The sequence below is a fragment of the Aulonocara stuartgranti genome, assembly GCF_965226115.1.
Source record: "Aulonocara stuartgranti genome assembly, chromosome: 23".
Classification (NCBI taxonomy): domain Eukaryota; kingdom Metazoa; phylum Chordata; class Actinopteri; order Cichliformes; family Cichlidae; genus Aulonocara; species Aulonocara stuartgranti.
In genome coordinates this window covers 23,410,495-23,422,806 of record NC_138958.1, presented here as the reverse complement: position 1 = coordinate 23,422,806, position 12,312 = coordinate 23,410,495, and the positions used below count along the sequence as shown (strand labels likewise).

Genomic DNA, 12,312 nt, shown 5'->3' with positions numbered 1-12,312 from the left:
AGAGCCAAAAATATGGCATGATCTTCAGTAACTATCCGTTGAAGATAAATAGTAACTGAAAATCATCATGGAGCTGCATTTCAGTCGGTGGTGTTGAAGACCTTGTCAAAATTAATGAATTATGAACACAGAAAAGCACTATTAGATTTTGATGCACCATGCAAGACCATCTGGAAAATATTTGATTGGCAGCAGCTTCAAATGCCAATGCAGTAAAATCATACCTGGATAGAAAAACACATAGTAGAGCACTATCAGTCATGGATTGGCCTCCCCAGGTCCTGGACCTCAACATTATTGAAGCAGTGTGAGATCATGTTGACAGAGAACAGAACAAAAGGCAGAAAGCAGCCTGGAGAACTATTCCTGAAAACTACTTAAAGAAATGATGAAAAAGCTGCCTAATAGATAGACTGTGCTGAAGAATAAAGGTGGTCACACCAAATATCGACTTTCAAGCTCATTAGAGTTGGGCAAACTCTTATTTTTTGGTATTTCTATGAATGTTTTCACCTATTTCCAATTTTCCAACAAAAATATAAAGAAATGAGGGGTGGTTCAAGATAGTTGCACAGTAAAGTACATTGGGTAGATACAGTTCTTAGTTAAAGGTGTTTTTTTGTTCTCACTGATGTTACTTAGCCATAGGCCCCAAAGTAAAACATCAGGCACTTTGAAAATGTGTTATGAAACAAACATCAATGCACCAAAGCCTGATAGTCATAAAAATGATCAAGGCGTGCACCTCGGTGCTCAAATAAAACAGCTGCACTTGCAGCAACAAAGCAGAAGTAATAACTTGATCCAGTCTAAGCAGCAACTTACATGAAAGGAAGCATTTCTGCTCACTTTGCTAGCTTTTGTTTATCTTTGGCAATCAAAGAGATAGAAAGGGTGGAAATGACAGAGCTGCCAATGCTTAGCTGTCAGACATCAAGATGTTTTTGGTCGTTTATGTTCATTCTTTTGTAAGTCTTTAAAAAAAAGGTTGGTAGAGTAAGTGCACACATATGTTGTAGCTCTAAGAAGATGCATTACGGATAATAAAAACACATATTATGGCCAAATGTTTTCTCATGCCTTTGAAAATGTATGAAGCAAGGCAATCGTTGCGACAAATAGAATGCTTCACTCATTATTTTTTTCTCTAGTCTCTACTTTCCTGCCATTCTTCTTCTTAAGAGATTACTTAACTCTAGGCTCCACTCTGGTAAAGGAGCCAAAAATTTTTTCAATAAATAAAGAACACAGAGTAAAGTGTTCTATTTTTTTTCTCTTGGACTTCGACATCTCCATTATCCGACAATTAACGAGCTATAAGATACATCGGGGCAGTGCCACCGTGATCTGGCAGGGTGCTGGCTGGCACGAGCAGGGTGCTAATTTTCTCAGCATTAAGAGCTGTAATTATGCAAACGCTGCTGGGCGCCCGCGAGGCGCTAACAGCCCCCCATTCCAAGCGACAGTCCCAACCTTTTATGAGCTCCTCAGCGGTTCAGAGGCTAATGAAACTGTACGATCCACCCAGCTAGTAAGCCCCCCTTCTTCCCACTGTCGCTCGGGATCATGGTGTCATTACGTGGTGAAGAGGCCCTGTGGCAGCTATTGAGCAATGTGGAGCACAATAGCATGAAACATTTATAGAGAGCAGGGACGGAGAGTGAGAGAAAGTACTTGACCTCCACAGTGGCCCTGTACCGTACCTCTCTCTGTCTCTCTCCATGTAAATAACATCCCTCACTTTGAGGGAAGAGCTCTTTTCTCAGTCTCCCCCCCCCAAAAAAAAAAAAAAAAAAGCACAGAGGGAATTAGAGTCATTGAGAAGCAAGTGGTGGAAGATTCTGCAATTATCAAATCAAGCTGACGTGAGACAATGAATAGATGCTTTTAATCAGTGATGAAAATATTTACAAGTGATTCTCTTTATTCCTTTTGCCAGGTACCATTAGGCATGGAAACTCTACTGGAAGATTGGAACACCAGAAAAAATAAGGAATAATAAAACGTTGCCTGGTCTGATGAGTCTTGACTAGGATCAGAATTTGATTCAAATAACCCGAAAGCATAGATCCGTCCGGCTTTATATCAACACTTCGAGGTTTTTGGTGTTTCTTGGCACACTTTCAGCCCCTCAGTGCCAACTGAGCATTGTTTAAACACCACAGCCTACCTGAGGATTGTTGCTGACCATGTTTATCCCTTTATAACCACAGTGTACTCATCCCCTGATGGTTGCTACCAGCAAGGATAACACGCCAGGTCACAAAGCTCAGATCGTCTCAAACTGGTTTCTTGAACATGACTTTGCTGTACCTTCTTGAATCAATGCCATAAAGAATTAAGGCAGTTTTGGAAGAAAAGGAAGTGTAACCAGGTACTCGCAAGATACACCAAACAAAGAGTCTAGAATTTAGGTAGTGGACTGTTTAACACAGGACTCCACACAAGTCCAAGTTCTAGAGGACAAATTGGTTTAGGATTTGGTGACCATGAAAGCCATAGCATATGATTTCTATAATTTGAATGCTAAAACATTTGCTGAGCCCCCTGGGCCCTATGGGTCAAAGACCTGTTATCCTAGAGGAGACTGCTTCAATGGAAAACAACAACGTTGGCATAGTGGCCCCACGGCATATAAGGGTTTCCCCTAGAACATCATTCTCTATAATATTATATTTCAGAAGCTTTTAGATGTTCCTCGCTGTATAAAAGAGGCCACACCTTGAGAAAGTACACAAAGTAAGTGTCAGTATAGTATATCATAACTAACTAGGATGAATGGCAAACATGTTGAAGGGCAGACACGGTGAAACACGTGTGATAGAGTGGAGTATGAATTACTGCCTCGCGGTAAATTAATGGCATAGGACCGCACTCTCAGACAGAGAGGCGAGCGATCAGAAGAGCTCTGAATAATGACACGGAGAAGCCGTAATCTCTGGCTACCACTCCGATCTCAGAGGGTTAGAGCAAGGACATAAAATAAGAAAAATCCCTCCAAATCCGAAGAGGTTATGACGTAAAAGAGCAAGGAGGAAGCTTCATCAAAGAAAACGAACAGCACCACTCTGAGCCGAGTGACCTTTGCTCCGCTTAAGCGTGGCCTCGTTCGGATGCACGTATATGCATACAGTAAGAGGCAGCAGACGTAGTCTCAGGATGTACGCTTTGAGAATAGCTGAGCTGCAGAACAACTGAACGCTTTCATTTTCAGCTCAAAGCCTTTGGTGGAAGAAGTCTCTTTTCTCGCCTGTCTCATCTGACTTTATATTTTCCTCTCTCCTCTGTTTCCCGGCTGTGCTGAACCGAAGTCACATCCTCGCTGCCATTCTTTAAAAAAAAGAAAAAAAAAGCAGAAATGAGTCCCGGTTAAAAAAGCTGTATCTCTGTTTTCTCTCTGTCTCTCCTTGCTGGTGTTTGCCAGAGATAAGCTCAGTAAAGAGTGTCTCCGTCTGCATGTCGACATAGAGTATACACCTCAGTGACCGTGTCATTCATCTCCCTTTATTGCTCAAGACTGTGTGCGTGTCCAAGAATGTGTGTTTGTATCCCCAACTTGTGATGGATTCAGTCCTCTTGGGGGAACTTTAGAGAGAGTTTAAAGCGCACCCTGCAACACGAGCGCTTCGCCGTGTGACGTTTTCGTGGTTTCGTGGATAGACACCCGGCCGCCGCCGCGCTCTCAGCTGCAGACCTGGCATCGCGCCCTGTGTTTTGCAGCGCTAGCAAGCAGATTGATCCGGCTTTAATGAAGAGTCCTTCAGCCTAGGTGACATCATTAGCTGCTTGTGGGCCACTGCGGGCCACTTGGCGCGGCTCCTCGCTTCACTTCTGGGAAAATAGGTCATTGTGAGTGACAGACAGACAACGTCCAAGGGAGCTGGCCAGCAAACTAGAAAGAGGGGGTATGCAAGGCAGCAGCATGGTGATGCCCTTCAGACACCTGTGACTGTGGTCACAAAACATTCATCTCTCTGCTTAAAGTACTTCTAAAGAACCACCGACACTTTCAGAGAGAAGTTTCTACTAAGCACGAAAACGTCTGGGAACTTTCGAGACCTGATACTGCTTGTTAAGAATTTCAGCTGACAGTGATGATAGTGATGTCACTTCTTATCTATGACTAATATCTGCTTTGCCCTTCACCTGAGTTCCTTGGTCTTATAGTTATTGGTCAATCCAATGAGTGCATTCAGACAAATCCTTACTATACTGCAAACTTGTTTAAAAAGCCCTGTATTACAGGATGTGAAGCATTAACTAAAATAAGTACATAAAACAGGCATCAGTGATACTGGACACTGTTGTGACACTGATGGAAGTGGAGGTGGGTTGCAAAGCGATCAGCATATTGATGAGCTTTGCATCATCAGCTGGCTGTGTTAAGTCTGTCTAACACTGAGCTTCCAGGATTGTAGGCTGAGCCTGACTTCGTGGCCTGTATGACCTGATAATAAGATCTATTAAAATCTTCGTTCATACCCTCATCACATAATTTCTATTCGCCTTCCTCTGGATTAGACTGGGGTCGACTTGGGGGCAGCTGACCTCTGCATTGGCAGTAATTTAATACATGTGACCTCCCATCAAAGCCAGGAAATCAAGACATTAAAGGCTTCAAGTATCTCCTTTATTTAAAACTGTGTCTTGAAATTTGACATATTTTCCACACAGGAAAGCTGCACAGTGACTGAAAATGCTCCACCTGTGTGGGCCTGTAAGGTATGTGAAAAAAAGCATCAGGATGTATTTGTAAGTAAAAATTGGCCCCAATCTGCGATATCTGAGTGCACTGAACAGAGGCAGAGACTAAGTAAAAGTCAAGGAAATGTGCTTTAGAGCAAAGCTGCACCACAGAAGGCTGCAGAGCCATATCATCCATCTAACTGTCAGCACCTCACCAGGCTAAAATCACCATGCCTTCATGTCTGTCGCTGCCCTCTCTTCCTCACTTCTGCCCTGTATCAAACTCCCCCCCCCATTCATAAACACACAAACACACACAATAGCTGCACACTGTAATTTTCACACAGCAGCTGTTTTTGCCTGCCATAAAAGTGACATCCCTCTTGCTCTTCTCTTTCCTCTCTCTCCTTCTTTTCTTTACCTCTCCATCCCTCTGTGCCGTGGCCATCCATTCGTCCATATATACTTTATGTTCCTCCCAAGCTGCTGATTTTCCCTGTCCTAGCGTTTCCACGCTGCCTGCGGCTCAACGTGTTTGAGCCTGTGTGCTGCGCTCAGATGTGTGTATGTGCAGATGATGTGCCGATGCTGAACTTTTCATGAACCATTATGCATATGCTCCAAGTTTAGGGGCAGTATTTTAAGTTGCAGACTGACAAGCAAGAGGAACAGGAAGCAGCGTGACTTCACTGCTTATGGTTAAGAATAGAAAACAATTTCCATCTGGTTTTGTTTGGTGATCAACAAGTCAGAACTGATTTTTATTGATTTTGTCTATGCAACTTTTTACAGGTAAACTCTACCAAGCTTTAGAAGGGTCCATGAGTGAGCTTTTAAAAATCCAGGTGGGGTCTCACTGATTTCTTGTAGCCAATAGGATTACTGCTTTACAACTGTCCCCCCCTCCCGCTTCACTTTCAGTTAACAATCCCCCAGATGCCTAATTGTTTCTCTAATGATGCTGGGCCTAATGGGACTGTTTATGGTATTCATTTGATAGCTCTGGCCCAGTAATTAGACTGCACCTCACTTCATTAAACAGCAGGGAGGAGGGACTGGGCCTGGTGGCACATACAGTATGTGTGCATGCAGTAGAGAAAAAAGTGAATTTTAAAACACAGGCCGGATGACACACACACACACACACACAGAAACACACACACTCCAAAAGAAGCTGCAGACCCAGGAGATGACTGTGTTCAGCTGGAATGGCGATGGCACTTTGCATTCAGAGTGCCTCTCATTTGCCTGCAGTCTTTCACAGACGTTTCTTCCATTGTAATTCTTACCACTGCCTCTTATCATGAGTTCCATTGTACTGTGATGTGTTGTATTGTCTTGGCAAAGGGCTTCAATCAATATCTATGGGTTCTCTTGAAGTGAATAAAATTCTCAACCCTTTGCTTGTTAAATTATTGTAACTCCCACCAGATAAGAGATTCAGTGAGTCAGCTGCCTTGAATGCAAAAGCGTTGTCTCTGAAAGGCATTATCCAACTTTTTAAGAGTTTGTTAAATTGGTTATCTTTTAAAATACATTTCATTCAGCACCTCTGCAATCCAAAAAAAGGGGGGGGGGTTGTTTTTTATCTGCAGTAGTTTAAATTTGGTTGCTCTGCTGGCATGGAGAGCACTGAGAAACACTGAGAGAGACCAGTGCAGAATGTAGCAAACATCAGTGACCGCTCGTATACTGACTGACTCAGAAACAGCACGAAAAGGAGGGAGAGGGGTGGAGATGGGCTCCAAAGTGGCTTGCATGTGCGCACCAACTATAATTAGCTCATATAATGGTCCTTATGTGCCATTTTGCCAGCTGGATGTGTTGAAAAGCATCTACTGACCCATTGGGTGATGTGAGCTGGCATCACCTAATGGGTCAGATTTTTGCAACTGACCATGTTCTATATACATTTGTGGGAGCGCCTTAAATACAGAAAGAGAATATTTAAATCAGACACGCAAATCGATTTATCAATATTTGCAACGTGGAGTTTATGGCTAATTGCATCTATATTTAACACCAAAAACAAGCACGTCTATTGTACTTGATGTTGAAATGAACTGACTGTGTTTTCTAAATCTTGACTATAGTATATATTTGGATCTCGTAAATATGCAATATAGAATCATTTTACTCAACAAATGAACTCTAATGAGTTCAGAAAACCTTTTCTGTCTGTGTGCGCCGTGTTAACCTTACATCTTGAACATAATCAAAACTGGGTTAAGCCTCCTGACTGGGATCTCTGTGTCCGACTGAGATGCCGAAACATTCCAGCTCTTTCTTTGTGTCTCCAAAAATACATTCCAGCCTCATCTCTGTCTATATTTAGCCACTATCACTTTTACTATCCACATTTGTAGTCCATGATTTATGCATAGTTTAGCACAATGATGAGTCAGTGAAGGTTTAAGAGGATTATGCCTTTATCTAAAAATCTTGATTTTGCACTGACCATAAAGTAGTGAGTGTTTACGATGGAGAAAACAGAATGAGTGAGCAGAGACAGAGCCTGAGCGCTCTCATTGTAAAACATTCACCGTCTTTCTGCCTGTCTCTCTCCGTGGTCCTGAATCCCATCTGTTGCCCAATACAGAATGCTAAAACGCCCAGTCTTTCTCTCTTGCTCGCCATCAATCCATTAAAGCAAATGGACCAGAGACGGTTTCACCCCCGTACCTTGAGGAAGGAGAGGTTGCGGTTTCGATCAATGCTGGTAATCTCCAGATTCCCCATGACGACTTCGCAGTTCTCGTAGAGCTTCTTCAGGGTGCGGTACTGCTGGTCCAGGTCTGAGAGTGTGCTCAATTTGTTCTCTGTACCAGGACAAACTACACACAAAAACAGAAGAAGAAGAAAAAAAAGGGTCACGTTTGAGACAATTTGTCTTACAGAGCATGTTATCTATGCTGACAGATTCAAAAAGGGAGAAACGCAAACAGTGTAATTAATGATTTTCAGCCATTCATGACCACAGTAGTCATTATGCTTAAAGGCCAGCAGGCTAGCTAACTTGATTACATACATACACAACACTTAAAGGTCAGCACAACCAGTTAACCTAGATAACTTAAACAGCTTTTTCTTTTTTGCCCCTCTTGTAAAACTGATGGAAAATCCCATATAGCTGATCTCACTCTATTCTATAACTACAGCCACGGCTGAACATGGTGGAATTTGTAACTAAAGCACTTGTCTGCTGATGAATCGCTTCACTGGCGTGTGCTCCGAATGCGTTAGAATGAAATCAAGACAAAGAAACATCCAGGAGCGGAGATCTGAGGACTAAAACCGTGTGAATACGAGAGCTCGACACAGTGAAAGAACGTGAACGAGGGAGGGCTGAAGGACAGAGGAAACAGTGGGAGGGAATCGAGGATTGAGGGATTACATCAATTGCTGAAAGGGGAGTGCAGCAGACGTGACCCTCGACAATGAGGGAGACGCGAGAGTGAAGACTTGGGGAGGGACAAGTGGGGTTAGAGGGGTGGATATCATTTCTCTGAGGCACTGACCTACAGTCTAGGTCTGGCACAGGCACACCGTTTAATCAAAGATATTCAAATTGCATTGGTTGACCTTTACCGAGGGTTTCACTTGGAGACTTTACTTGGCTGACGAGAGTACAAGACTTTGAAGATATTATGGGGAGTAGACACGACTCTGTTGGTGTGTGGGAACCCCGGGCAATTAGATAAGGGTAGGCTTTTCTCCCAGTTTTAGCTGCGTGCACAAAAACAACCATTTTTGTTCCCTACCTTACTGCAAACTCTATACTGTAGAAAGGCATGAAAAGCAAGGGAACTTTCTAAGAGTCAAGAGCAACACCATAACACCACAAAACCAGCCACGCATTTATTCATCAAAAGAAGAGTGAAATAAAGAGAAAAAAGGAAAATAATACAAAAAAGTAAATAAAGTTAATTAAAAGATTCTACAAATATAGCAAAAGTAATAGAAATAGACATCAAATACAGAAAAAGTGCAACTTTTTAAACTTTTTGCAACACACAGTGAGGACAGACAATGCAAAAATGCAACTACACGAGGAAATTAAAACATCAGAAAATACACGAGAGACAAGACAAATAGACTACAATGATTTTATAAATGAATTATTACCTACATTCATTTTTAATGCTATTTTGTGTTTGAATATTATGTTTTTATGACTCATTTATTAAAATCTTGACAGTTTTGGTCCCCCATATTCAACTCTTTTGCTAAAATAAGTAATGTAACTGGCCGTCTGCAGTGCTCATGATAAATGCAACACAATCGACTAATGCAGTGGCTACCACTGTAATTAGTTCCTCATATTTGCGCCCATCAAGCCCTCTTTCCGTCCCTGCCAGCATTTCCACCAGTCACTCAAGCTCCCCAGCCTCAGTCCTGCGACCATCTGCTCCATTCAGCTGGCACGATCGCCATGTTACCGCAGGCGCGACCAGAGGTTTGTGTGTCGGTTTGTGCGTGCGGCGTGGCACCAGGATGGAGTTTGGCTCAATGTAATTAAACTGCTCATTAAAGTTTGTCAGCAGTTCAACTTCGAATAGGTCTTACTTTAAAACAGAATAATCACTTTTTTTTTTTCAGATACAGCACCAACTGTTTAGGTTAGCAGAAGTGAAGGAAATAGAGATTGAATGAGCCTATTGTGTCTTATGTAGAGCAAACATTAAAATTTCCCATAGACAAAGGCAAACTAGAGTGGTGAACATCATGGTAAAGGAAATGTTTCCCATGCCTTAATTCACTCACACCAGATCATATACGTATTGAAAGTAAATATATGGTTTATTATTAACTTATTATACATTATATATCCAATTAACGATGATATTTTTCATCAAACAATGAAACATGATGTCCTTAAAATTTCCTGTTTTGGGACCTTGGAAAAGGCTAAAATACACTTAACCTTAGGTAAATAGCACTCCCCGATGGCAGTGGGCTCCCTCAGCAGGACAGCATGCCCTGCCAACAACGGAATAGCTTGAGGAAGTTGAGAAAAAGTCCAAGGCCTTAAATCTCTGGCTGTCTTCCACAGAGTTTCTTTTGTCCACCCCCCCAACCTCACCACCCCCAGTTGGTTGCAGCAGATGGCTGCCCCTCCCTAAGCCTGGTTCTGCCAGAGGTTTCTTTCTGTTAAAATGGAGTTTTTCCTTCCCACTGTCGCCAAGAACTTGGCCATTAGGGTTGTCTGACGTTTGGATTTTCTTTCTTTTACTTTAGGATCATTGTAATATAAAGGGACTTGAGGGAACTATTGTTGTGACACTCAATCTGTCCAAGCATCGATGGGATGAAGCAGAACAAGCCCAAATGCTAAATTTAAACAACCCGAAGGAACCAATGGATCGAAAGTCGGTATCCCAGAAAACACCCTACATCCATGCTCCATTGGAGTGATCGGGACCTAAACAACAATAATCAGGCGGTTTCAACTTTGTAGCTGACTGCTCCGTAAAAGAAAGTCTAAAGTCTGGTCCTTACCAGGTCTTAAAATTTGGAAAATCCAACCCTCTAAGAATACTGATAAAGTCTTTTTTCCCTCAGCGTTGTGCGAACACACACCTGAATGCTTCAGAACAGCAAGCCAGAAGTTTTGTTTTTATAGAGGTGCTCATACTTGCTGATTCAGATAATCAAGTGCATTTGATTACCCATTTAATTCCACTGGAAGCAGTAAAGGTGGACTTTTTTTTGTATTTACCTAATTTTAAGATCTGCTTTCTGTTAGCCCCCCTGTCTCTGTCTTCACATCTCTTTTTTTGATATTTTCTGCTTTACTTTGAAGGTTTGTTTTCCATCATGCCTTCTATTAGTTTTACTTCCTCCTTTGTGACTGTCCAGATTGTTTCCGCCTGTTTCTCATTCACAGTCAGCCCTCAGTGCATGAACACTCGTCCTCCCCTCTGTCTTTGTCAGGGTGTCTGTGTATACTCCCTCATGTTCCTCTCTGGGTTATTTCTTTTGGCTTCCTACTTACTCCCAGCTCCTCATGGTTTTGCTTCTTTTTAAAAAATGTTCTTTGCATTTTTGGACTTTGATTAATTTGAACCGTTGATCTGTTAAAGTTTGGTTTTATTGAAGCCTCAGCACGCCACCATTCGTGACACATAATTGTCTGAATGCTTCTCTTTGTGCTTCAGTGTGTTTAAATGACTTTTCGTGTGTTTTGCATCCTTCCGGTACTTTGTATGTCCGTTCACTTTGGCTTCACTTATCTTGTTATGCACTTTGCATGATGTGTCTTTTGGAAATTTGGATTTAATTAAAACTGTACCAATTAGACAGGAAAAAAACTGTGGTGAGTTGATGCAGTTGATGCAGTGGAACCCCGACTTATGAATACCCCGTTAAACGAAAAATTCAAGTTACAAAGGCACTGAACGGCAATATTTCTGCCCGTGTTACGACAAAATGCCCGTGTTACGAAATCCGCTGACTCTGATTGGCTGAGCCCAGAATGCCTACAATGCCCACAATGCCTTCCGAATCATGTGACAATCCCGTGGCTTTCGTACTTGCGCTTCGCTGATCTACTTGAACGACGTATTGTTGTTGCCATTAGCAATTAGCCTATAGCCTATCGTTCACTCAAAAGGCGCGATGGGTGCTTCGACTTACGAAAATTTTCGACTTACGAAAGACCCTCGGGAACGAATTAATTTCGTAAGTCGGGGTTCCACTGTACTTCATTTTTGTGTTTGAAAAAGTTATATTTTTGCAGTTGGTGCTGTTGATCAGTCTTTAGATAACTTATTTTACCTCTACTTATATAAATTATAATCAGTATTTTATGATCATCTATGTGTTACTTAATCTACAACCAATTCCAACCTAAATCTATATGAAGCTCAAAATAATGTAAGTTAAACTTTTAATGGCATGACTGCTGTCCTTTAGTATCACCCACAAAAAAAAGACAAAGGGCTATTGCATAGTTGAACTTGGCCTCATATTGAACAACATTGAGAGCTCATAAACTCCCATATTGCTTTATGGATCGTTGGCTCTGCAAAGATGAGCGCACTTCCTCTCCTCTGTGATCCACCATATTGCTGTGGGTACAGGATGCATGGGGCCGAATGGCAGTGAGGGGACCTGAACTATGGTGATAAATGAGATTTGCTGACCACACACACACACACACACACACACACACACACACACACACAGATTAGTTATTAGATGAAATGATTTAAGAGTGGCTACAAACTCAAAGGAAGTCTATGTGAGGCTCTAAAATTGGTCTGATCGATAAACGCGCATGTGTGTGTTTGTGTGTGTCCGTGTGAGTGAGAGGATATACTTTTTTCTGTGTGTAGAGATGAAAGGTTAGCGAGGCTTCTGTAATAATCTGTTATTGAAACCTAGTTGCAAGTGTGTGTGTGTGTGTGTGTGTGTGTGTGTGTGTGTGTGAGTGAGAGAGAGAGAGTTTGTGTGGTGATAAAAGATCAGAGGGAAGAGGTGAAAAGTGAGGCGAAAACAACTCTCAAAAACCAATATCAGTCAGCCGCACACACGCGCACACACGCGCACACACATACACACACACACACACACACACACACACACACACACACACACACACACACACACACACACAAGAGAGAA

General features: G+C 42.1%; 1 protein-coding gene across 3 annotated transcripts in view; it reads right to left on the bottom strand.

Moving 5' to 3' along the window:
• Positions 1-12,312, bottom strand: part of LOC309700966 (receptor tyrosine-protein kinase erbB-4-like) — a 371,528-nt gene that overhangs the window by 180,700 nt on the left and 178,516 nt on the right. For all 3 annotated transcript variants that reach the window (XM_082524896.1, XM_082524894.1, XM_082524895.1), the window contains exon 2: positions 7,369-7,520. In XM_082524896.1, the coding sequence (XP_082381022.1) occupies positions 7,369-7,520 (152 nt within the window). The remainder of the gene's footprint in view (positions 1-7,368; positions 7,521-12,312) is intronic.